This window comes from Triturus cristatus, chromosome 5_2 (assembly GCF_964204655.1).
Source record: "Triturus cristatus chromosome 5_2, aTriCri1.1, whole genome shotgun sequence".
NCBI lineage: Eukaryota > Metazoa > Chordata > Amphibia > Caudata > Salamandridae > Triturus > Triturus cristatus.
The window spans coordinates 502,304,930-502,329,309 of record NC_140588.1 but is presented as its reverse complement, the minus strand read 5'-3'; the positions used below and the strand labels follow the sequence as shown (position 1 = coordinate 502,329,309).

General features: G+C 45.2%; 1 protein-coding gene across 2 annotated transcripts in view; it reads left to right on the top strand.

Annotated features, from left to right (window-relative positions):
* AVL9 (AVL9 cell migration associated) overlaps positions 1–24,380 on the top strand; it is a 425,217-nt gene that overhangs the window by 328,724 nt on the left and 72,113 nt on the right. For both annotated transcript variants that reach the window (XM_085607507.1, XM_085607508.1), the window contains exon 11: positions 6,533–6,667. In XM_085607507.1, the coding sequence (XP_085463633.1) occupies positions 6,533–6,667 (135 nt within the window). The remainder of the gene's footprint in view (positions 1–6,532; positions 6,668–24,380) is intronic.

Here is a 24,380-nt window from a genome sequence, read left to right as displayed (position 1 = left end):
CAATCATCAGAGCGGATGTTTTGTTTCACAACATCACCCATAGAAACACAAAGAACATTGGGAACATTAATAACCTCTGTGGGTCCATGAATTTTAAATTTAACAACATCCCACACAATCCCATCTAACACAGGCCAGGCAGTAATATTCACAAAAGTCTGGTCCCTCTTCATGATGTGTGATGAGCAGTGGGGGTCCAAAGTTCCATCAATTAGTCTAATTGTAGATCGTTCATTGAGATAGTGTCCATTTATAAGACGAAAAAATACCACCACAAATCCAACGGACATAAGCAAAAAAATACTGATCAGCACCAGCCAAATGTAAGTCCAAGGGGGAATTAAAAAATGTCTCTTAAACCAAACTGCAAAAATAGAAATTTTTGATGGAGCATTGGAAGTCATAGAGTAAGTGTCAAACGAGAAACGTGACTGGTTAACTGCTGTTGATTGTAAAACAGGCAATGTAACGTCTGTGGGATAAGCATACTCAGAATCTTCAGGTGGACCACCAGCCGGTGGTGGCAACAAGGGATTAGTAACTGTATGCATCTCAATGGCAATATCAGGCATGGTGGTAGAAGCCAGAGCCAAAACAGAATTTCTCAGCACCGCAGGGCAAGAGACCGCTGGAGTCATACTAAGAAGAATCGGCCACTCGCTGTAGTTTGACATTGTCAATGGAGATGTACCTGTTATCCTTGTGACCAGGAAGTGGAGGTAAAATGACTGTTCTTGTACCCTGCACACCAAGCACTGGAACCGGTGCACGATAAAAGGGGCCGAACTCCTTCTTGTTCTCCACCTTCTCACGGACCAGGTCACCAACTCGAGGTATCTCACAAAAGAGAGAGGGACCCCAGCAACGAAGGGGAAGGGTACCAACAATGACAAAAGTCTCAAAAGAAAATCCCCTTCGGGTAATTCTCATACACACCAATTGACTTACACATATACTGCCTTTACGCACCCGGTAAATGAGGAACAGTGAACAAAGAGGGAATGTGGTTAAAAGCACATAAAAAGCATCAATTTATTCACAGGGTAATTAAAACATAGTACATATATTCATATATTTCATCCAAATTACCATTTAAAAATCAACATTCAGGAAATTTTTCTATTCATTAGTGTACAATATCCTACAGTTTATATCAATCAAAAAGTACACACAATTGGGAACACAACAGTAAAAGGAAAAATCAGTATAATTGTCCCCACAGACTTGATGAGGTTTCCTTATTCACAGCATCGACGCATTTCGGTGGGCTATTTATATGTGGCCAACACCTTCTTCAGGAAGACAACATTTTGGTCCCAATCGTACTATTCAAATCTCAAAATCCAGAGGCATCAAAGATATAGGTGACATCTAGCGATGTCAAAGAAGTGGCCCATTGTATCCAACGTGGATGCAAAGCTTTAGAATTAGGTACACTGGCTTTCGTCACTGCCTCCAGAGCAGGATATGGTGTAACCACCAACATGCGTTTTCCTTGTGACAGCGCTCGTTCTTTAAGAATCGCCATCTGCACCGCCGTCAAAACTTTTTCAACCGTGGAAAAGCGCAGTTCAGCCGAAGTGTACAGGTGTGATTTGTAGGCAATGGGGACTGTATCGCCATCATTGAAAGTTAAGTATGTGAAACCAACTGCGCCAGGCACAATTCTTATTACCAGGTTAGTGTGGTTATCACGTGTCAGTAAGTATTTCGAAGCAAGAAGATAAGCCTGCAAAGATTGCAAGATAGCTGAATGCTCTGGCAGCCAGCTCGATTTGGAAAAAGTAGGTTGTACCAAGGAATATAGCGGCTTGATATGCTGGGCATAATCGGGAATGTAAGTACGCCCAAAATTCAGAAAACCCAGCAAACATTGTAATTTTTTCAGTGTTGTCGGAGCACGCAAACATGCGCACTTCTTGAGGAAGTGAGGAGCTAATCTTCGACCTTCATTGTTGAGCTCGTAGCCCAAAAACAACACTGTATACTCTGCAATGTGGGACTTCGCAAAGTTGAATTTGTAACCGAAGTCCGCAAACATAACAATGATGCGATCAACGCGACACAGATTCGGCCATAATTCGTCGTCTGTAAGATAGATATCATCAACATACGAGTACGCATCAGGGTCAATGCTCTCCAATAGAGAGACAACACGTGCGGCAAAGACGCCATGGCTGTTTTTATAGCCCATGGCTAATCTCTTAAACTGTTTGCCGCCAGAAGTAAACGCTGTCCACTGACTACTAATAGAGGACAGGTTATGGCTGTAAAAGCCATTGGATATGTCAAGTGTGGTCTTAAACCTTTTTCTCACGAGACTTTCAACAAGGGCATAACTGTGGGTATTCTGTACAGCACAAGTCCGACAATGAGAGTTCAAATGCCGGTAATCCAAAACTAGGCGGTATGACCCATCAGGTTTAGTTACAGTGAATAAAGGATTATTCATTGGTGACACACATGTTTCAATCACACCCTGATATTCCAATTGCTCAAGGATTTCCGTGACGTGAGATCTAGCTTCGCGGCGCATGGGATATCGGGGCTGCGGCTGGGGCATAGGCCGTTAAGGAATCTCATGGCTTGGCGACAATTTATCCCACCCAACCTGAGTACGGTACAAAGCCGGAGCAAGCACCTGAGCCCACTCTTCGGCAAACGTTTCAGCGTGCTCCTTTGGCACTGTGTGCGCGAAGGACGGGAGGATTACCTCCTCCCCTCTAGGAGCCTCCAAAATGAAAGCCGGGGGCCAGTCCGCCTCCGCTAAGAGAATATCATAGGAAGAGGTCAGATTATCCCCAAAAATCCCTTGTATTGTACGTTGTATGTCACCTTCGATCAGGAGGACTATGTCATATAGTCTGTCAGGGGGAGCCACTCTAGTATCAGCAGTTTCTACAGTTATGAACGTATCAGTTGCTGTCGCCTCCAGATATGGACGCAGTGCTTGCCGCACTACTGTAACCTCCGCTGCGCTGTTGAGTAGCGTTAGTGCCCATGTCTGGTTCCGAAGCTGCGTTCTCACTATCTGTGGCATACCTCGCTGTTAGCGCAGCAACTTTCTTCTTTTGAAACGGGGGACGTTGACGTGCAAACTCGTTCTGCTTGCCTTTACTGTCAGACTGACGGGGTTGCTCACGTCCTTGTTGGGTACCCCGACCCTTGCCACGTTCTCCGCCACCGGACTGTGAGGCCGATGTTTCCTGTGAAGAACGAGGAGAATGTTGTTCAGTAACCTGAAATCTATCAGGTGACCTAATACTAGTGCGATCGCGCAAATCATATGTGCGTTCACCAGTCGCCTGTACCGGGGACACAGGACGAGACCCCTTTTTCTGTTGCTGCTTTCCCTGTTTCTTCGTTCTCCAATTTTTTTTAGGAAAAGTTGGACGATCGTCTTTGCCAGACGAACTAACCTTAGTTTGCTGTTGTATGTCAGGAATGACAATAGTAGGCTTAATCCCCAAACTACTGCGGCCAATAGTTCTATAAGCCTCTGCAATAATTTTAGGCAACTCTCGGGGCTTATCGAGTTCGTCAACGAGGGCTAACCCATTCGCCACTTGAAAGTGTACGGCATCTACCTTGAGGTTACCAAGGATGAGAGAGGCCACTACGTCGAACACTCCAACAAGCCTCATTCCCAACTCGACTGCCGCCTCCGGACCGTGTTGATCTTGAACACGCTTTATGACGGAGGGAAGCACGGCTATAGATGGGGTGCCGAAGCACTTCGAGTAGACCGCTACAAAAACCTTACCCCAGTTGTCACAATCGGATACCTCTGGGACTAAGTCTTTCTGCAAACTAATGGTGAGTGTCCTGTGTTTCTCCACAGGAGTAGAGTGCGGAAATACTGCCTCCAGCTGGTCAAATTTCTCAGCAAGCCAATAAGGTAAATTGTCCTTATTCTAGGGGCGCTTGCCCATTACTGAATTAACCATGACAGGACTAATGACAATCCCGGCCGGGCCAGCTGGCTGTCCCGCAACAACAGGTGCCCCACCTGTACGTTGCGAGAAGCGTATTGCACTAAGGCCCTATATACTGTAATCAGGGCTGTATGGAGGACACGTAACTCATCCACCATCGTTGTTAAATAATGAGGATGAGGTGTAAATTCGGCCAGTACTGGCCAAGTGGCCCCTGGAATTGACAAAGGGCCCATTCTAACCAGTGTAACCGTATGGGGAAGGGCGCCATTAAAGCAAATGCGATGCTGCCAAGCTGAAATAGGAATCTCCTGCGTCCTATATGGCGTATAATTTGCTGGGATCCACGTGGGAGTATAGGAGTGAAACGTCTTATCATCCGCGTTTACTGCCGGCATAGTCACCCAAGAGTAAAATAACGCTGCAATATCGACCGCCATATGGACACAGAGAAGAACAACAATTTATATTATAGTAGCACAAGGTTTCAAAAATATAAAAACCTTTTTAATTGACATGCTTGATTGAACCTATCTTACTAATAGGTAGGTTAAAACCGTCACTCCTGCTATCCGGAAACAAGAGTGAGGGTGCCGTGGACTGATATAAGCACTACTAAGGCGTCTCAAATCAGAAGACCAAACGTTAGGTGCGCCATGTTGCAGGGATTCTGCTCATGCACAGAACTATGCGCAGGAAACCAGGACCTCAGTGAATTGTGGTGTACCAAAAACTCACCTCAGTACCCAGAACCCCTATCCGGCCATCATCAGTGTCTCATTCGCTCTTCATACCATATAGAAGCTACCAATGATTAGACAACCCAGAACATGCGACTTAGAGTACTCTCAGGAATGGTGGGAATCAGAAATACCTGTTCGTTATTATTCTCATATCAGTCCACAACAAGAGTATTCAGAGACACAGTAAAGTTTAAAATGTTTATTTTATAAACTACGTGTCCAAAGATGCAGTACTTTGGCTAACATAAGCAGACAAATGATTAAAATTAAAACTATCAGCATTGTTACAATACCATAGAAAATGAAGGGAGAAATCATATTACAAATGATAGTGGAATACAACCACCCTCCCTTCGCTAATAAGCTAGTATTATTAGACTAATAGAAGGTCTCTAGGTTTGAATGGGGAACCCCATACCGTAAAGATCAGCTTAGGTGAATCACATCACAGGATCAGCTTTGCTCTGCGCCTGGAAAAGTTCTTCTCCAGAATGTGTGTCTAATGCATGCAAACTGCAATATTAAAGGCTCACGACTTTCAGATATTTGCAGCTGTATGCGTGTTATGGCTAGAGCGTGGGCCGATCAACCTGAACTCAAAAGCATACATTGTTTGTTGGCTCAGACTGTTTCTGCACACAATGTTCAGACCAAGGTCGCAGTGCACGTCTAGGGATGTGAACAACAGACAGTTCCCATGTGAAGAAAAGGCAAGCAAGCAGTTTTCAAATAATAACATCTATCTGCAGTGTCATGTGCAAAAGTGGCAAGATGGCGTTTCTGTCATCTAAGACGCTTATGCTAACATAGCAATGTGTGCATCTAAAACTCCGCCTCCACTACACCTTTGTAGCGCTAGTTGCTTCTTAGCACTTTATTGCATTTATTTCTTCAAACTTCTTCCCATTGGATTTTTATTGTTTTGGTCTTCTTTTGTTTAGACTATAATAATCTATTTTTGTAGCCTGGGGTAGAGTCTTTTTGTGGTGTATTTACTGTGTTGATGTAGGAGTTATTGTACAAATACTTTACACCTTGCCTTCTAAGTTAAGCCTGCCTGCTCTGAGCCAAGCTACCAGAGGGTGAGCACGGGATAATTTAGGATTGTATTGTGACTTACCCTGACGAGGATTGTTGTCACTGCTTGAACAAGATGCATACCTCTGCCAACTAGAGACCCAATTTCTAACAATTGTTAACAATTGTGAACAAGATTTTGGTATACGTCACTGGTCCAATTCTGCTTCACCCTAAAAAATATTCAAGTTGATGGAGACCTGGGATGGCTGACAGTTACACTTGCAGCTTGTCCACAATGCCAACATGGTGCCAGTTTAGCAACTCTCAGCTGCCCCAGTCCTGTGTGACCTGCACTATTTTGTTTTAGGGACCGGTGATAGGTACCGAAGTGTCCTCAATATGTGTGGGCTATTTAAGCCATGTAAAAGTAGTGTTCCCAAGGGTGATGTGTGCCTGCTGAAACGACCATCCCGCATGTATTATGGGAGCAAATGTATAACAGCAGCAGGTGTGTGTGCCGGTTGCTTTGTTATGTATGAAAGACCTAGCTTGAAATGTGAGGACAGCATCCATGCTTACTGTCCAACTCTCCTACTGCTCCTAGGCCCCAACCATGAATTAAGATCTTGATTCTGAACTGAAAATGCCTTGATTAATTTGTGAGACAAATAGAGGGCCGTGTATTTTTTTTCTTAACCATAGTCTCTGGATACTTAATATGCAGGTTTTTCAAATGTAGGCATTTTTAAGAAAATAATTGCATTTGAGAAGGATGATTACATATTTTGTATTTCTCACTTCAAAAGGAGATTCTAATAGATTTTTATTTGTTAGGGATTTCTCTGCTTACCATATATGGCACTGCAACAGCATCACCTATTGTCTGATGTGAGTATTCGAGGATTTGTTGCTGGTGCCACCAACATCCTGTTTCGCCAGCAAAAGCACTTAAGTGATGCCCTCATAGAAGTAAGTATTTTCCGCTTATTGCTTTGAATTCAGTCTGAAAGTTATGTATCTTTCTTTGTAGTGTCCTTTCCTGTATGATCAATAGCTACATGTGAAATCTTAAAAATCAGACTCAATCTGAAAACAGATGAGAAGTAATAACATTTAATTGTTTCTAATTAAGTTTCAAATATTCATATAATGCCATAAAACTATCACAGAACAATAATGTCATAACTGCAAATTTGCTTAACACTAGAATCATTTTTGCATTTGCTTAACATGAACAGTAGCCATTTATCAACCAAAGCCAATATAAAAGAGAGCTTTTGTAGAGCACCGCTAGTGGTAACATGGACAGAGGTCTGCTTTTTAGGTTTCACGTGCACAGTGCTTGCGCTGTGCTTTTGAAATCTATTGTATATAAAATAAATCTTAAAAGGGGCTTACATCTCGCCCCCTTGCTTTTCATTGGTTCCTGTGTTTGTCACTTTTCCTCTGTTTCTATTGGCTTTAGCATACTGTTTCCTGTTGTTCCCCCATGTGCTTCTCTTATCAGTTTCCAGTTGCCAAAGTACTCTTTCCATGCGCTTTTCTGAAACTATTTTGAAAGGTTTTTACCAGCAAAGCGCTTGATATTATTTTTAAAGTGCTGGTATTTAAGTTTGGAGGCTTAATTAGTTTGTCAACATTTTTCACCATCCGATCCGATTCATCTGCTTTCTGTTTCACTTGCACTGTACATTTTATTTCTTAAACGAGGCTTGGAACGCATCATTCTCCATGCCTCGCTTTCAGCCCTGAGCTCCTCCCCCGGGTCCAACATAACGTATTGCAGCCTGTGAAAATTCTGTCATCGCAGTAGTCCTTTGCCCGTTCCCATGGTATGAGCTGCAGGTGATGTGAAGCGGGAAAGACTGGTGACTGCACTGATTACTGTTATGTTGCCATGACCGATGCACGTGCACCTAGCATGATAACCTGGATCAGCTGTGAGACCCAATAGAGAGCCTCAGCAGCAGCCCAGGCAGAATCGTCAAGGCAAGCAGAGGCAGTCTGCCTTGCACTACAGGCAGCAGCAGATGGCCTCCAGGAGCACTGGCACACCCGTTACCCACAACAATGCCATCTACAGCGCGCCTGCGCTCATGGCCAGGTAAGCGAGGGGCCTGTACTTAAAGCGCCCTCATAGACTAGCCAGGGACGGTCAGCTCTCCCAAGGGTTGGGCATTGCCTTGCAGAAATGTAAACACGTGCAACCCAATGATGCTATTGGGCTGTGACTATTGTAGTGACTACAGCTCTGCTCATCTTCATGCTGTCTCTCGTCTTTCGAGTGACCAGATTCCCATAAGGCTACTTGAGAGGCTGTAGTACTTCAGTACAGATGGAGCTCTGAGTGCTGCATGACTGAATGATCACGTATTGACCTGCTGGGCCAGCCCGCAGCTGATGGTACTAAGCTTGAAAACCTCACCTACAGCATCCAAGTGCATTTATCTCCGCGAACGGAGCAAAGGCACTTTTGGGCCGGCACTACCACGTAGGGCGTCGCATTGATTTGTGTCTCGAAACTCGGGGCCCAGGGCCAATCTTCCATATTGTTAAAGTCTGGCATTTCCTACCACCAATCTCGCTAACCACTAGTGGCACTGCATTTTCATGTGAACAGGTCTTTTAATGGCTTCCCTTTTGCCATTGCCTGTTTGAAATGCTTTATCAGTGTATCTGCTAAATAAACTTTACATCCCGTATTTTTTGGCCAACCTGGCCTCATTTTCATGGGTTGCTCTGCGTCTCTTTGTAGTGGTTATATTTACCAAGAGATAGAAAGTGATCTTTGTGAAGTATCTAAGAGCAAGTTTTTGACTGCAGGGAGATGGGCGCGGGCTATGGATGGGGGAAGGAACACTGTTTTGCAAAGGGGGTGGTTACCCTTCATCATAAGATTTAAGCATTAATTTTTTTTTTTTTTTTGCAAAGCTTTATTGAACAAATTATTAATACATAAAGATATCAGCAGAAAGAGAAAATACACACAAATAATATTAGAACATTATCAAGGCTAATATCAAATATAGAAAGGAAATTTTATACGTGAGGGGGAAAGGGAAAGAAAGGAAAGGAGAAAGAAGAAGGAATGGGGTGGGAGGGAGGGGAAGAAATTAACACCGCAATACAGAGATGCAGAATATGGTGTACACATAAATGCTGTAGATAAAGCATTACATAATGGTCAGCATAAAAGATTATAGAAACATGAGAACCCTGTAAAAGGAAAAGAGAAAAAGAGAGTCAATATCCTTCAAGGAGGCTTAAAATTTTCGGAATTGATATATGGACAGTTCTTCAGGGCCAACCGGTCCAAGTATGAAGTAAGAGGTAACCAGAAGAGATCTCTGTTGCGACTTGGAGTGCAGGAGGAGGCAAAGGCAATATCAAGTCTGTGAAAATGACATAGAGTATTCCACCAACGTTGTATGGAGACATTTGTAAGAGATTTCCAGTTAGAGGAGATGTGTTAAAATGCAAGAGCAAGCATGAGATCAAAAAGACCATGAGAGTGTACAGGAAAGTACAAGGAGTCAGAGAGGCTGCCTACAAAAAAAAGAGGTACAGAATAAGAAACTGAGAGAGCAAATATACGAGAAATATATAGTCCATTTTTTTCCCAAAATTTAGAAACTAAGGACAGAGAAAAAAGAGATGGAGATCAGCATTAGGAGAGCCGCAAGTCCAGCAATTGGAATCAGGAGAAGCAGAAAAACGTGACAGAGAAAGCGGAGAAAGATAAAGTCTGTGATATAGGAAAAACAAAGATTGAGTAAGAGAAGCAGAACAAGAGATTTTTAAGGATCTGGACCAAAGTTTATCTCAAAGAGCAACAGACCAAACACATCCCAGATCCGCCTCCCAAGAGAGTTCCAATTTAGATTTAACGCAATCTGGATTAGGAGAAGAAACAAATTTATAAATGAGAGAGGCTTTAGGTAGGGTAAAAATAATTTTGAGAAGAGGGCTTTGGGTAACAAGAAGAGGTAGACGGAAGAGAATAATAAAGGTCAAGAATAGCTGCCATAAGAGTAACAAATTACTGCAAAAAGGATTGAGGGCAATGAAATAAGAGTTGAAATTGGGGAAAGGAGCAAGGTGCAAGGTGACAATCCATCAAAGAGCTGATTAACCCACATGATACCCTTCACTCTCCAAGCGTTCCAAAAGATACGTCTATTGTTTAGAAGAATAAGCGAATTGTACCAGATAGGGGTATTCAGAAAAGATTCACGGGTAATAGTAGTAGGGTGGGCCAAAGGTTTTAAAAGAGAAGAGGTATATTTGAAAAAGCGAAATGAAGTAAAAGGAGCTTTGGCAGAGAAGCGTATAACTTCACTGACGGAGAAGGGTAACAGCAGTGTTTGTTCGACAAGAAGCCAAAGGGGAGTGAAGGGAGAAGATTCTGATGTGAGCCATCTTGAAGCCTGACGTAGTGAGAAGGACTTATGGTAGAGACGAAAATCAGGGAAGTTTACTCCACCATTAAATTTGGGTTTTCGGAGAGATGCTAAAGAAATTCTCGATTTTTTTTTTTGTTGTTCCAAAGGAATTTTGACAGACAAGAATCAATACGTTTAAAGAAGATTGCGGGGACGTGAACAGGCAGCATGGAGAGGATATATATTAGAATAGGGGCTATCGTCATCTTGATCGAGTCCAACCGACCCCCACCAAGAAAGAAAAAGAGGATTCCAAGTGGAGAATGATTTTTCAATTTGAGACAAGACTGCGGACAGATTCAGGTTGATTGAATAGGCAATAGAATTAGAGAACCAAACACCTAAATATTTAATCTTCAAGCCATTCCAAGCAAACCCAGTAGAAGAGAAGAAATGGGGAAGGCGAATTTCAGTCTTATCTGAATTAATTTTGTAGCCTGAAACCTGTGAGAATGAATTGAATTCAGATAATAAAGGGGGAATAGATATTTCTGGAGCGGAAATGAATAGGAGAATGTCATCCGCATACGCAGAAAGTTTCAATTGGTTGTCACCATAAGGAAAACCGGAAATGGAATCGTTGTTACGGATACAGGACAAAAAGGGTTCAAGGGCGAGAACAAAAAGAAGTGGGGATAAAGGGCAACCTTGACGAACGCCTCGCTGAAGAGGAAAGTAAGAGGAAACCTGACTAGAACTAAAGCTTTGGGAGCGGAGTACAACAAAGAGATAAGGGATATGAATTTAGGACCAAAGCCATGCCAACGTAGTGAAGCAAACAAGAAAGACCAATCAACTCTGTCAAAGGCTTTCTCTGCATCAACAGAGATAGCAGCTAATGGAATAGGAAGGGATGAAGCTTTATTTAAAACATTAAGGAAAAGACGAGAATTGTCAGAGGTAAGTCTACCCTTAACAAAACCACACTGCTCCTTACCAATGAGATGGGGCATAAAGGGATCTAAGCGTAAAGCAAGCAATTTAGCAAATAATTTATAGTCCACATTGACTAAAGAAATCGGACGATAATTTTTACAGAATTGGGGATGACGACCGTCTTTAGGTATGAGGCAAATAGTAGCTTCTTGGAAAGTGCCTTCTGCTATACCAGATGCGTGAAATGATTGAAAAAGAGTTAAGAGTTTGGGGAGTAAGAGATCAGAAAAATGTAAATAAAATTCAACTGAAAAGCCATCTGGACCTGGTGATTTTCCTTTAGTGAGGGTATTCAAAGCTGTGGAGAGTTCATGTAGTGAAAGGTCGATTTCAAGATCCGGAAAGTTAAGATGAGAAATAGAGGGGTTAGGAAGTTTCTCAAGATAGGCTAATAAGAGAAGAAGTGGGAGGAGATTCTGGTGTATAAAGATTTTGATAAAACAACTGAAATTGGGCAAGTGTTTCCTGATCTTTGTGTAATAGAGTGTTATCAGAAGAATAAATAGAGTCAATAAAGGTACGGTCCTTGTGTGATTTTAGGTAGTTAGCTAAAAGCTTCCCTGCTTTGTTGCGACCACCATAATAACGAGCACTACTATGAAGAAGTATCGATGAAGCATTATCAGTAGTAGATTTATTGAATTCCAGTTTAGCCCGTATAAGGTCAGGTGAAATGGAATTAGTCAAAGAGGTATAAAATTCGTGCTCCAGAGATTTAATATGAGCCAATATAGTTTTCCGTTTCTGGAGGAAATGTTTCTTTTTCTTAGAAACAAAATCAATAATGAACCCTCTTGCAGTAGCCTTGAAGGAGTCCCAGAGAAGATGGGGTGGAGTACTAGGGTCACAATTGAACAAAAAGAAATCGTTAACAAAGGACCGAAAAGAAGAGGAGAAATGAGGGTCAGTAAGAAGAGAGTTATTGAAGCGCCAGCGGGAAGACTTTGGCTGCGGAAGGAGTAAATCAAGGTCCGCTACAATAGGAGCATGGTCCGAGATGACTATGGGTTCAATAGAAGAAGATAGCAAGTTTTGAGATAAAGGTTGAGAGAGAAAAATGTAATCAAGACGAGAGAAAGATGCATAAGGAGGAGAAAAAAAAGAATAGTCTAGAGTGTCAGGATGAGAGAGTCTCCAAGAGTCGATGAAATGTCATTGAGAGATAGTATCCAGAAATTGTTTGTGAGTCTTGGAAGGTATAAAACGAACAGTTGACTTGCGATCAAGAAACGGATCTATAATCTGGTTACAATCGCCACCTAGAATAAATAGGTCATCTCTATATTGAACACACTTTTTCGTGATTGAAGCCAGAAAGAACAATCAAGTTGAGTAGGGCCATAAATATTAAAGACAGTTAAAGGTACAGAATTAATTACTAATTTAGTTAGGATCCATCTACCTTCAGTATCATTTTCTTGTAACAAAACTTTACATTTTAATTTCTTATGACATAAGATAGCAACACCATTCTTTTTATTGGTAGAAGGTGAGAATAAGACCGTACCCACCCAGCCTCTTTTTAACTTAAGAGACTCACCCTCTGTAAGATGAGTCTCTTGTAAGAGAACTATGTCAGGGTTGTATGAGGCTAGGTGGGAAAGGACTCTGTCGTTTAATAGGGCTAATAAAACCTTTTAAATTCTAGGAGATTACTCTAAATTTAAAAACAGCAAAGATTTAATAGTAAGTACAGCTACAGTAACAAATAGAGAGAAGAAAATGCCAAAAAGTAAGAGAAAGAAAGAACTAAAAAAGGGGGTAGATTCAGAGAAGGGGCCGAAGAGATATAAAGTGGAAAAAATTAAGACTGCACAAATAAAAAGATAGGGTAAAGGCATGAACAGAGGAGAATTGAGTTTGACCAGTGAATAAAAGGGAAAGAAAAGGAAGAGAGGGGAAGGAAAAGAGGAAAGAAGTGCAAGAAGAGACAGTACATATCCGAAAATGATGACGGAGAGTAACATACCTGGTGGGGACATAAAAAAGGACGATGGGGCAATGGCGACACTCAACAAGACATGCATCCCGATACCGGGGATCCGGACCGCACCAGGACGGAAGACATAGAAGGGGAGCCATATGGGTTGAAGGGAAATACACCAATCAATCTAAATGAATAAATATGAGAGGCGGTTAACAATAAGGAAATACATAAGGGTGTATACAACAGAATAACAACAAACTGAAGAAATAAGAATTCTGGAGAGAATAAGACGTCTAAGAAAAAACATTGAAAGGAACCATACTAAATCTGTTTGAGAAACATCAAAAGGCAAACCTGCAATATAACAGTTAGAGATAAATGCAGAACAATATCAGAACACCTGTAAGGAAAAAGAAAGATAAACAATCAACCACAATGAGAAGAAGAGGTATCCATGCCACTTTTTGAATATGAATAAAGTTCGATTTTGGTGAGTAACTTTGAAGATACATGGATGAAATAAACCATATCTGGCACCAAGAGATTGCAGAGGGGCACGAAGGTTCAGAAACTCTTTTCTTCTTGACGCAGTACGATTAAAAACATCTTGAGAGAGAAACACTCTCTGACCCAGCCAAGAAATTTGACGCTTAGATCTAGCTGCGGAGAGGACTGAAAGAAGAGAATGGTGACTCCTCGTGTTTTAGTTGAGGCAGATGAACGAGGACCAAGCCTGTAAGCCCTTTGAATGCTAAGAGAAGTGGTAGGTGGCATATCCAAAAGTTTCAGAAGGAAAGAAGTAAAGAACGTCACAGGGTCATCACCTTCCAGAGACTCCGGCAAATCATAAATGCGTAGGTTATTCCTCCTATTCCTGTTTTCTAAGTCCTCAGTGTGTTGTTGGAGAGAACTGACTTCTCCAAAGAGGAGATGCGTTGAGAATTAACTTGTATCTCTGAAAACTGCTGCTCCCCAGACGTCACTCTGTTATCCATAGTAGACAATTTCTCCTCCAGAAACTGCATTTTGTTATTAGTTTCCTCTACAAACGGGCGCAAAGCACGGATCTCCTCTAAGAGTAATTTCATGGAGATAGGAGGTGGTGATTTGTCTGGAGGCGGAGAATCGTGTTTTAGACGTTTAGTTGATGTGGTAGGCTGCGTAGAGGAAGAGCGATTAGGGGCAACTCCTGCCATTTGGCATATGGTAGAAGGAGAGCCTGGTATTGAGGAGAGTGAAGATGCTGCCGCAGAAATATTCCTCGAAGGTACAAAAACAAATTTCGGATTACGCAGTTTGCTCATAGAATTCAAATGTTCTTCCAGTTAATAAAATGTGTGAGGAATCGTTATGATGGAGGCTAGCAGTGCAAGAGATTACCCTCTCACAGATAGTGACAAATATCCACTAAAATGCCTGGTAGAAAAAAGGCAAAAAAGATACGCACTTGAGGGATCAAGAAGGCCTCCATTACAGGTATAAGCAAGGGCAACGGAAATAAATGACACCAAAATATTCCATCAGGAGTAGCAGTCAATATGAGAAAGATAAAAGAGGATGGCGTCCAAAAATTAATGATGAGAAACCATGTGACGCTGCTGGGGAAATAATTCCTTCAAAGGAAAAGCTGTTCTCGACATTGAGAAAGCTTCTCCAACTTTGACGCTGTATGGATGACAGAAAATCAACAGAGCAAGGCTTATGTTGAGAAAAAGCAGATTATGAGAAGCATAATGTAGAGAAAGGCAAAAAAACTCCTCAAAATTGGTAGATTGTGCAATGCAGAAGGAGAAGTTACTCAAATTGCAAAGTAACAATAATATAGCCGGGTAAGCAGGACTCTACATAACGGGGTGCACCTCACCATATCATACAGTCCATAAAAGCATGCCACCAATTGGAGTGAGCAGGTGCACGTCGTTGCAGAGAAAGAGACCCCCGGGGCTTGAAAAATCCTCACATGAGAAAGTTGGAGCGCGAAGGATCCTCAACGACCATTAGCGCAGCGCAGCACACAAAATGGCGGGCGCTCTGAAGAAACTATGTTTGCGACGATAAAAAGACCAAGTTGAGCTCATTTTCAAAAACAAAAACGCTCACCGGGTGCGCGTTATGTTCCGACACCAGGAACTGGCAGCGGACTCTCACAAGGGCCCAAAGAGAGGCACCCGCAGTCAGAAGTCCGTCTCAGCGCAGCAGAGCTCCCGGCTCAGGCGGCCATCCTCGTCGGCGCCGAAGCAACGTCCCCTTAAGCATTTGTTTTAAGCGTTCTTCCCAGCAGTATTTTCTTTGTTTGTTGCCAGACTGCACACGAGAAGCGTGATTTGTTACTTTATTTTGTTGACATTCTCCCAAAGACTGCACGTTTCATCCGACATGCTTTTGCTAATTACACGTGTGTCTTCAGAGTTAAAAGTGAAGGAATAGGAGGAGGAGCCTAGCACGCATCCAAGATGGTCGCGTGAGCACAGGGCTCCCCGGACCCTCGCTGCTCCTCGGAACTTATCCTGACTTTATCCTGACTTGGTTGACGGATTCTGGAAGATGAACGTTGGCTGAACCCTAAACTCTTTTCAGAAACCAAATCGGACCTGGGAGACCTGATCTATGGTGGTTTGAACTTTTGAGGCCCAACTGATGGCTGTGCCCGGTGCGAAGGTGAACTGTGGAGCCGGGGCATAGTTGAACAACAACGGCATCGGGGCTGTGCCAGCGGCCGTCTCATCACTTTCGGTTTCACTTTTGGATCTCTGAGTGGCTGGACAGCGGAGTTGCGTTGTGCGGCTGGGTTTTCACTCGGCCTTCGCTTCGTGCCTTTGCCTCCGCCTGAAACCAGTGTGCCCATTGACTTTGATCCTCTCGCACCGCCACATTGCGGTCCCTGGTACGGCTCGTGTCGGCTTCGCCTGTGCCACTTTGACGCTTGCTCGGTGGTCCCCTTCGGCGAGCGTGGTTCCACATGGGAGGCAGAGGGGATCCCGAGAGGCGTAAGACCAAGACATCCCTACGTGGGGGACCGGTCCAGACCAACAACATGGACCGCTACACTCATGGTAAAGGGTCCCCTGGGACGGCCGGTGTTCTCCCGGATGACGCTGGGGGTGTTACGTCCGCCCCTCCGGATTTGTCACTGCAGGACATCATGGGCGCCATTAGCGGCATCAAGGAGACCATCGCTCAGCAGTACGAGGCCTTGGCCCGTAAAATCGACACGGTGGCCATTGATGTTACGCTAATTCGGGCGGATCTCTCTAAGACCAATGAGAGGGTTCAATCGCTGGATTTGCGGACGTCCACCCTTGGTACGGATGTGTCGGACCTGCAGACTGCTCTCGGCGACCTCAAGTCGGCCAACGACCTGATGGCCCGGCGGCTGGAGGACTTCGAGGGACGGGCTCGACGCAATAACATCCGCGTCATAGGTGTTCCGGAGACCTCCGACAATCGCCCGGTGGATCTTATGGTTGAGGAACTCATCCTCAAACAGCTTGCCCCCGCTGGCCTGAGTAAGTTCTTTGCCGTGGAGCGGGCCCATCGAGTCCCAGGCGGTCGGCCGCGACCGGGAGCTCCCCCGAGGCCTATTGTCGCAAAACTTTTTCACTACAGAGACCGAGGTGCGATTCTGCAGGCCTCACGGGTACATGGCCCGGTCCGATATGAGAACTCATCCGTTAACTTTTTCCCGGACTTCACCCAACTTGTCCAGAAACAGCGGATGGGTTTCCAGGGGGTGAAGCGCCGTCTCCGGGACCTGGGTTTTAAGTACTCGATGCTTTTTCCTGCCAGGCTCCGAGTGGAATACGAAGACCGGACTACCTTTTTTGACTGTCCTGCGACCGTGAGTGACTGGCTGGATTCTCTGCCGGACCGGGGTGACCGGCCTGGGCCTTCTGGTGGTACCGAGGGTGGCGGGCCTCCTTCGGAGTGACTTTTGGTCCTTGACTTTGATATTTTGTTTTGTTCGGCTGGGTTCTACTTCTTTTGTACATTTTGTTTAATTATGATCTGTGTTGGGGGCGGGCGGGGACGGGTCCCTTTCCTCCTCCGGGGTCTTTTCGTAGAATGGGGTTTTTAGGGCGACAGGCACACTGCAAGTTGGGGTGGTTTTCTGGACCGCAGGGGTGCAGGGTGGGGGGAGTTGAATTTGGGGGGGGGGTTGGTGGGTGGGAGGGGTTGTTTGGATTTGTGTTTTTTGTTTTCTAGGCGAGGTATTGGCTCTGTTTCAGTTTCAGGTGTTGCGCTATTTGCTGGGGGACCCTTGATCTACTGGAGGGGATGGGGGGGGACGGGTTGAGACTGATGTCTTGGAACGTCAACGGATTGGGGGATCGTATCAAACGGGGTGTTGTGCTGCAGTATTTGCGTCGTTTGACTCCTGATGTGGTATTCTTACAGGAGACGCATCTGGTTGGTAATGTTTGTCATGCCATGAACAGGGGGGGATACCGACTCGTGGCCCATTCCGGTTTCACCACTGGCTCTAGAGGGGTGGGCATTCTCCTACGATCTTCACTTCCGCTAGAGATCACCAGGGTTGTCCTAGACGATAGAGGGCGCTATGTGGCTCTGACTGGGAGGTGGGAGGGACAGTCCCTTTCCTTGGTTTCGGTTTATGTTCCCCCGGGCCTCCAGAACTCCACTTTCTCAGACTTGGCTCGTATGCTGCTTGAGCTTCCTGACAGTCTTTTGCTTATGGGTGGGGATTTTAATTCGGTTGTTTCGGGTGATTTGGATCGCCACCCGCCCAGGGCCCTCCCTGCTGCCCAGGCGTGGCTCGGCGGACTCTTGGATACCTTCGGTCTGGTGGATTGTTGGAGGTTAATGCATCCGACACAGTGTCAGTACACATTTCACTCTGGGGCCCATGGGAGTCTCTCCAGATTGGATTATTTTCTTATGCCCGCGGCCCAGACTGCCCGGATTCGAGAGGTAAAGCACTTGGCCCGGGGTATCTCTGATCATTCCCCACTGTGGTTGCTTTTCGACACCGGGATGCGGTCCGCTGGGCGGATCGCCCCTATTAACCCTTGGTACTTGCGAGACCCCAAGATTCGTGATAGCCTTGTTAAGTCGATTGATCAGTATTTTCTCGAGAATGAGGGGTCGGTGTTGTCCTCAGTGTCCCTGTGGGAAGCCTTCAAAACAGTGCTCCGCGGGCATGCCCTATCCCAGATAGTGGAGGCTAAGAGGGTTAAGAATGAGGCGGTGGTGAAGCTGGAGACTGAAATATCGGGGCTGGAGGCGGCTTTGGAGACGGGTGTCACTCAGGATGGGCTTCATGCCCTCAGCTTGAAGCAGTTTGAATATAAGTCTCTTGTCACTGACGCTGCCAAGATCATGTATAGGGAGCAACAGGGTAGGTTGTATGATGCCGGGGACAAGGCGGGTAAACTGATTGCTTGGTTGGATAAGAAGGAGAGAGTGAATCGTGTGGTCCCGGAGCTTCGGGTTTCGGATGGAGTGTGTGTGACTGACCCTGGTGAGATTGTGGAGTGTTTTGCTGACCACCTCCGGGCGGTGAACTCCCCGGTGTCTGATAGAGATGAGGATGACTCTCGTCTCTTGCTGCGGGATATTGCCTTGCCCGGCCTATCCGTCGAGGACCGTGAGCAGATGGATGCCTCCCTGTCTGTCGACGAGATTGCTACCGCGATTCGTTCCCTTCGCTCGGACAAGGCTATGGGCCCCAACGGACTGCCGATTGAACTGTATAAACTACGCCCGGATAAAATCGCACCCTTCCTCCGTCGTATGTTTCTGGAGTCGCTCGAGCGGGGTTCCCTTCCCGACGACCAGCGTCTGGCTACTATAGTTGTTATTCCCAAGGACGGTAAGCCAAGAGACCGATGTGCCTCATATAGGCCTATTTCCCTACTAAATGCCGAACCGAAAATCCTTGCCAAGGTCCTCGCTAATCGCTTGCTGAAAGTTATATGTGATTTGATACATCCGGATCAATGCGGCTTTATCCCTCATCGTAATACCGCTCTCAACTTGCGGCGTCTACATGGCGTCCTCGCTAGGGCGGAGTACTTCTCTGAACCGGACATATTGGTTTCCTTAGACGCCACGATGGCCTTTGATACCATCGAGTGGCCATTCCTTTGTGCCGTATTGGCGAAGTTTGGCTTTGGGGAGGGATTTATTAGTTGGGTGAAGCTCCTCTATGCTGGTCCAATGGCTCAGGTTGTTGTCAATGGGCGGGTTTCTCGGCCCTTCGCTCTCGGGAGGGGTACTAGGCAGGGGTGCCCGTTGTCCCCTCTGCTCTTTGCTCTCGCCTTGGAACCGCTCGCTGCCTGGCTCCGCTGGGAGCCCTCGATCAGAGGGATCCGGTGGGCCCCGGGCTTCGAGGATCGGGTCTCGTTGTACGCGGATGATATTCTTCTGTACCTCACCTCGCCGCGGAAGTCGCTCAATGTGCTTTTTGATGTCCTTACTTCCTTCGGGAGAAATTCGGGTTTGATAATTAACTGGTCCAAATCTTGCGTGTATCCTATCTCCGGTGGCCTTCCTCTCTTGCCGCCTCGGCTTCCGATCCAAACATCTCAATCCAGCTTTAAATACTTGGGGGTATACGTTTCGTTGGATCCGGCGGTCCGCTACGAGCAGAATCTCCTGTCTCCCCTCCGGCGTTTGAGGGCGGATACGGCTCGGTGGTGTAAGTTGCCCTTGTCTCCACTTGGTCGCGCAGCACTGTTTAAAATGATGTCCCTTCCCAGATTTCTTTACGCACTCCAGAACTCCTTCGATACCATTCCGGCGGCCTACTTTAGGGAAGTGGAGAGTTTGCAGAGGAGACTGGTTTGGGACGGTCGTGCGCGTATCGCTTTGGCAAAGCTGACTCTTCCCTGGTATGATGGGGGCATCGCGCTTCCTGACATTAGAAGGTACTATTGGGCCTCCCAGCTGTCTGCCATTAACCATGCTACGTACGCTCCTGGCTCGAACCCGGCATATGAGATGGATAAATTCCTGCTTCCCGGCGGTAACTATAACAGAGCGCTCTACTCTCGATCTGCCGGAAGGACCCTCATGGGCCCTACTAGGATTGCGGTACGTGTGTGGAAGGCGGCGAATGTAGCTGTGGGCTGGAGTGAGCGGTTAACGTGTGCTACTCCTCTATTCGCCTCAGAGCGCTTGGGAAGCCTCTGGACAACGAAAGGCTTTGAGCACTGGGATACGATCGGCATTAGCAGAGTGGGGGACCTATGGGTTAAAGGCGCGGTTAAATCCTTTGCGGCGCTTCAGAGCGAGTACGAGCTTAGTGAAAGGGAGTTCTTCCGCTATGCCCAGGTTCGGCACGCCCTACTCTCGGTCTTTGGGGAGGGGACCACGGTCCCTGTTTCTTCGCCTCTCGAGGACCGTATACTCGACGGACACGTCCCCGACAGTACTATCTCCCTGATTTATAAAAAACGAATAAATAATCGGGCTGATCTCTTGGTGCGTCTTCGGGAGGCATGGACGGGAGATGGGGTTGAGTTGGACGACGAGGACTGGCAGTCTGCGCTGTCATCCCCTAAGGAGGTTGCCATCCCGGCCCGTCTCCGTCTGGTCCAGCTTAAGATTCTCCATCGTGTCTATGTGACGGGTCCCCGTTTGGTCTCGATGGGGTTTTCTGACGACGGGCTCTGTAAGCGTGGCTGCGGGCTCAGTGCCACCTTTCTCCACATCCTCTGGGAGTGCCGCGAGGTGGCGGAATATTGGCGCCAGGTGCATGATGTTATGAAACGAGTCACTGGGGTCGCTCTGTTGCCGGAGGTGCGCCGATGTGTTCTGAATGTGTGGGAGCCCAATGACTATAATGCGGCCCAGGCTCGGTGGGCGGCCCTTGGGAACATGATCGCAAAGAGAGATATTGCGCAGCTTTGGGGTTCCCAACGGCCTCCCACCGTGTCCGTATGGAAGGAGAACATGGACTGGTGCATGTTCAGGGAGAAGACGGTGTATGTGGCTCGTGGTAAACCGGGGGCGTGGGGTAGAATCTGGGGTCAGTGGAATGTGTATCTAGGGACTATCTGTTCTCCCCCCCTGGTGGATACGTCTGATGTTGCCTTGTCCCCCTGATCCTTGAGGGTTCCTTGCTTAATTTGTTCATCTGAGTATAGATTTGGTTTTCCCGTGGCCCCCCCCTCCCTCTCAGACCACCCTAGGGTGGTCCTATGTGGAGTTCCTCTGCTGTGGTTAGACGCCCTTTTAATGTTTTTCGCCTTGCTTTTTGTTTTTCTTTACTTTTGTTGATATTTATGTAAAAAAGGGTGTATCCTGACTTCCCTTATGTGCAGCCTGATCTCCTGTCATTTAGCGGAGCCCCTGCGGGCCAGTCATTGTTTTTGAACTGCTTGAACATTTCTGAATACTAGCGGCCGGCCCAGGTGGTTGTAGGCCCGTGCTTGTACCCTTTTTCTCTGCACAAGAAAATTAAAAAAAAAAAAAAAAAAAAAGTGAAGGAATAGAAACATAATTTCCTTAACTGAGTTGTCAAAGGCATTGATCTGGTTTTACGTTTTCGTTCCTGGTACAATAGCTTCCTCTTGTGGCCAAAGCAAGTGTTTACACATACAAGAGAAAGCGATGTTAAATAAGTTCCTTGCATCGTCCTGCTATTGCAACGCCCAGGCATCTTTAGCCTCCACATAATGTTACTCCTCTAAGTATTCGCTTTTCCTCCATCTAAGCTGCTCTTGAATGAGTCGCTTAGTTATGAAAACGCTGGCTCGTCCAAATCAGCCGACGCAGACATCCTAACACAGACGCTTTACAGCGTCGCTGATGCCAGGGTAATCTGAAGAGGGCTGTTTACCTACAGCTGCCTCTGGACAACATCATTCGAAACACAGCTATAGATTTCAGGTTTTCTTGCTTAATTTGTGTTGCTTGAACCCCAATTTACTTGTTACTTTTTGTGACGTGTTAGACTTAATTTAGTGTTTTATAACTCTGCAGTAATAATTATTTTTGCAGTTTCAGAGTACTGCATGTTCAGACATAATTGCAGTATCAACAGTATTACCGTGGGCTTATCAGGAAATTGTTAATGAGGGCCGTGATAATTATTGGGAACCATCAATACTGGAAAGTAATAAGATCCTGCTGGAGTTTTATTCAAGCATCACCATGGCTGGGCCACCTGGAGCCTAGCACCTAAATGCCAATGAATTTGGATGTAAATTGAAACAAAAGCAATATATCGTGTTTATTAAAATAACAAGGCAAAACACTTGAACAGACTTTCATTAACTTATATTGCACAACTATTCACTAAGCTACAACTTACAACAAAAAAATAATTATTATTAATCACATAGGGCAAACCTAATGCATTTATCAGTGCTTGTTTCACAAGTCACCAGACATCTAAATGGGGGACGGTAGACCAGTACTTTGTGCACTCAGTAGCATCCTTTTTGCACAGAGGCAGATGATGGGTCCTAGCTGATCTCAATTTAATTTCCTTCTAGTGCTTAGCAAAAAAAGTTAGGATTTCCCAAAAAAGTTTATTCTCACTTCAAAGGACACTAGTGAAATCGAAAATGGCTTCTCCTTAAGAATTTCAATATGTGTCAGTAACTTCATTGAACGATAATCGGTTGTACTTGTGATAGATATGCACTGTCCTCCCTCCCAAGGACAATTTAAGATCTTTAGTCTGTCTCTAAAAATACATTTTAGAAGCCATACCCCTACTTTTTAAAACTCGCTGGACCATTATATCAGTGTAAAGTACTGTTTTGGTGCCAGAATTAATTGAATAACACAATTTGGAAGCAGTGTCATTACTAATGCCAGCAAGTTTACTAACAAGAATTGGCAATGCCAACACTTCTGTGTTGCCTGCAGTATCAACAGGAGACACAGGATGGTGTCATTGATCTATACATACAAAATTACAAAGCAGAAATAAATTGTCAGCGCTTCACCAGGCATAGATCGTATTAACTATGGAAGCAGACGTCTGTAGTCAGACGCTAAGAAGCACCTTCAACCACTCCCCACCGCCGTAATGGCCTATTTTCCCATAAAGAAGTATCTGAAGTAATGAGCAGATGGACTTTGTTAGTTTAGTTCTCACGATGAGCCCGCAGAACAATCGGTCAAGCTGGAATAAACATGCATAGTGTGTCTCAGCGGGAAAAAAATCAACAAAAATAGACAACACTAGATTATATTTCTTGTACTTCAGTTTCCTGAACCAAGTGCACAGGTCCCTAGCAAAACCCTCTCTTGCAACGTTTGTCTTTCTTGTTAAAGAAGGCCCCCTTTGGCAGTATCGTGAAATTGCATGACATTTGTCTCTCCTTTTCTTCTTATCCTCTCGCTGTACACCCATGGGTTAGCAATTGTTTAGCGAGTCTGGAACGCCACTCGGATCTGTGGGTGACACATGTGAATTCTTCACCGACTGCCTTCACGTTTTGGAGCTCACACTGTATCTGACACTGTCCCCAGCACAACTAGAGTTCACACCTTTATGGAGCAGTGTGCTAATGCGTGGTCTTGATGTTTGTTTCCCGGCTCTGTGAATATCATCCGCCAAATAGCAAGCTATGTACTTTTCAACCTCTGTATGTCCTTGGGGCCTACAACTACCAAATATATTTGAACCAGCTGAGCGTTGAGTCCCCTTTAGATTTGTCTTTTGTCAACTTTTCTATGGTCCACAAGTTAGGGCCCTGCGTGTGTGTGTATCAAGTCAAACTACGGTGCCAGAATTTGCAGTTGATGCGGTTTGAGGCTCAGTCTTCTGGAGTATCCTCCAGGTTGCCATGTTGGGGGAAATTAAGCCTATTTGCTCCCCTGTGGGGACTACCAAGCGTTCCCGTATCAGATTGGATCAATTCAGTATGCACCTCTTTTCCTTGTACTGTGCCTGGCACCACTAATAAAATGCTGGTCGCCATTGTGAAACTAGTATTATAGTCTTTTAATGTATTATAATTTTGACTTTCAAAGATTTATTTTAATTTGATATAATTTCTCAGTAGTTCTCTCTGGAAGTGGAGGATTTTAAGTGGTACTGTAGTAGAAGCATCCACTGCGTTTTCCCTCACTTTTCTCAACTACATCAATCTTGTCCACAGGTTCATATTTGGAGATATTTGCCCCACTGCTTGAGAAACAGGTTATGACTTTAGTGTAGTCCACCAAATCAATGTTCCTTTCTTGACCACTACCCTCGTTACCTCATGAAGACTGCGGCAAGCCCGATTGGTCATGTCCTTACGAAGGTATACTGTCTTTCATTAGAAACTGCCTTGATCCTAACTGTTTGGAAGAAGGCCATGATGGCGTAGTTTCTTAAAATAAAAAGAACCCTCTGCTGGTCCCCCTCAGCTTACTAATTACAGATCCATTTCACAGAATCATGTGTCTTTTA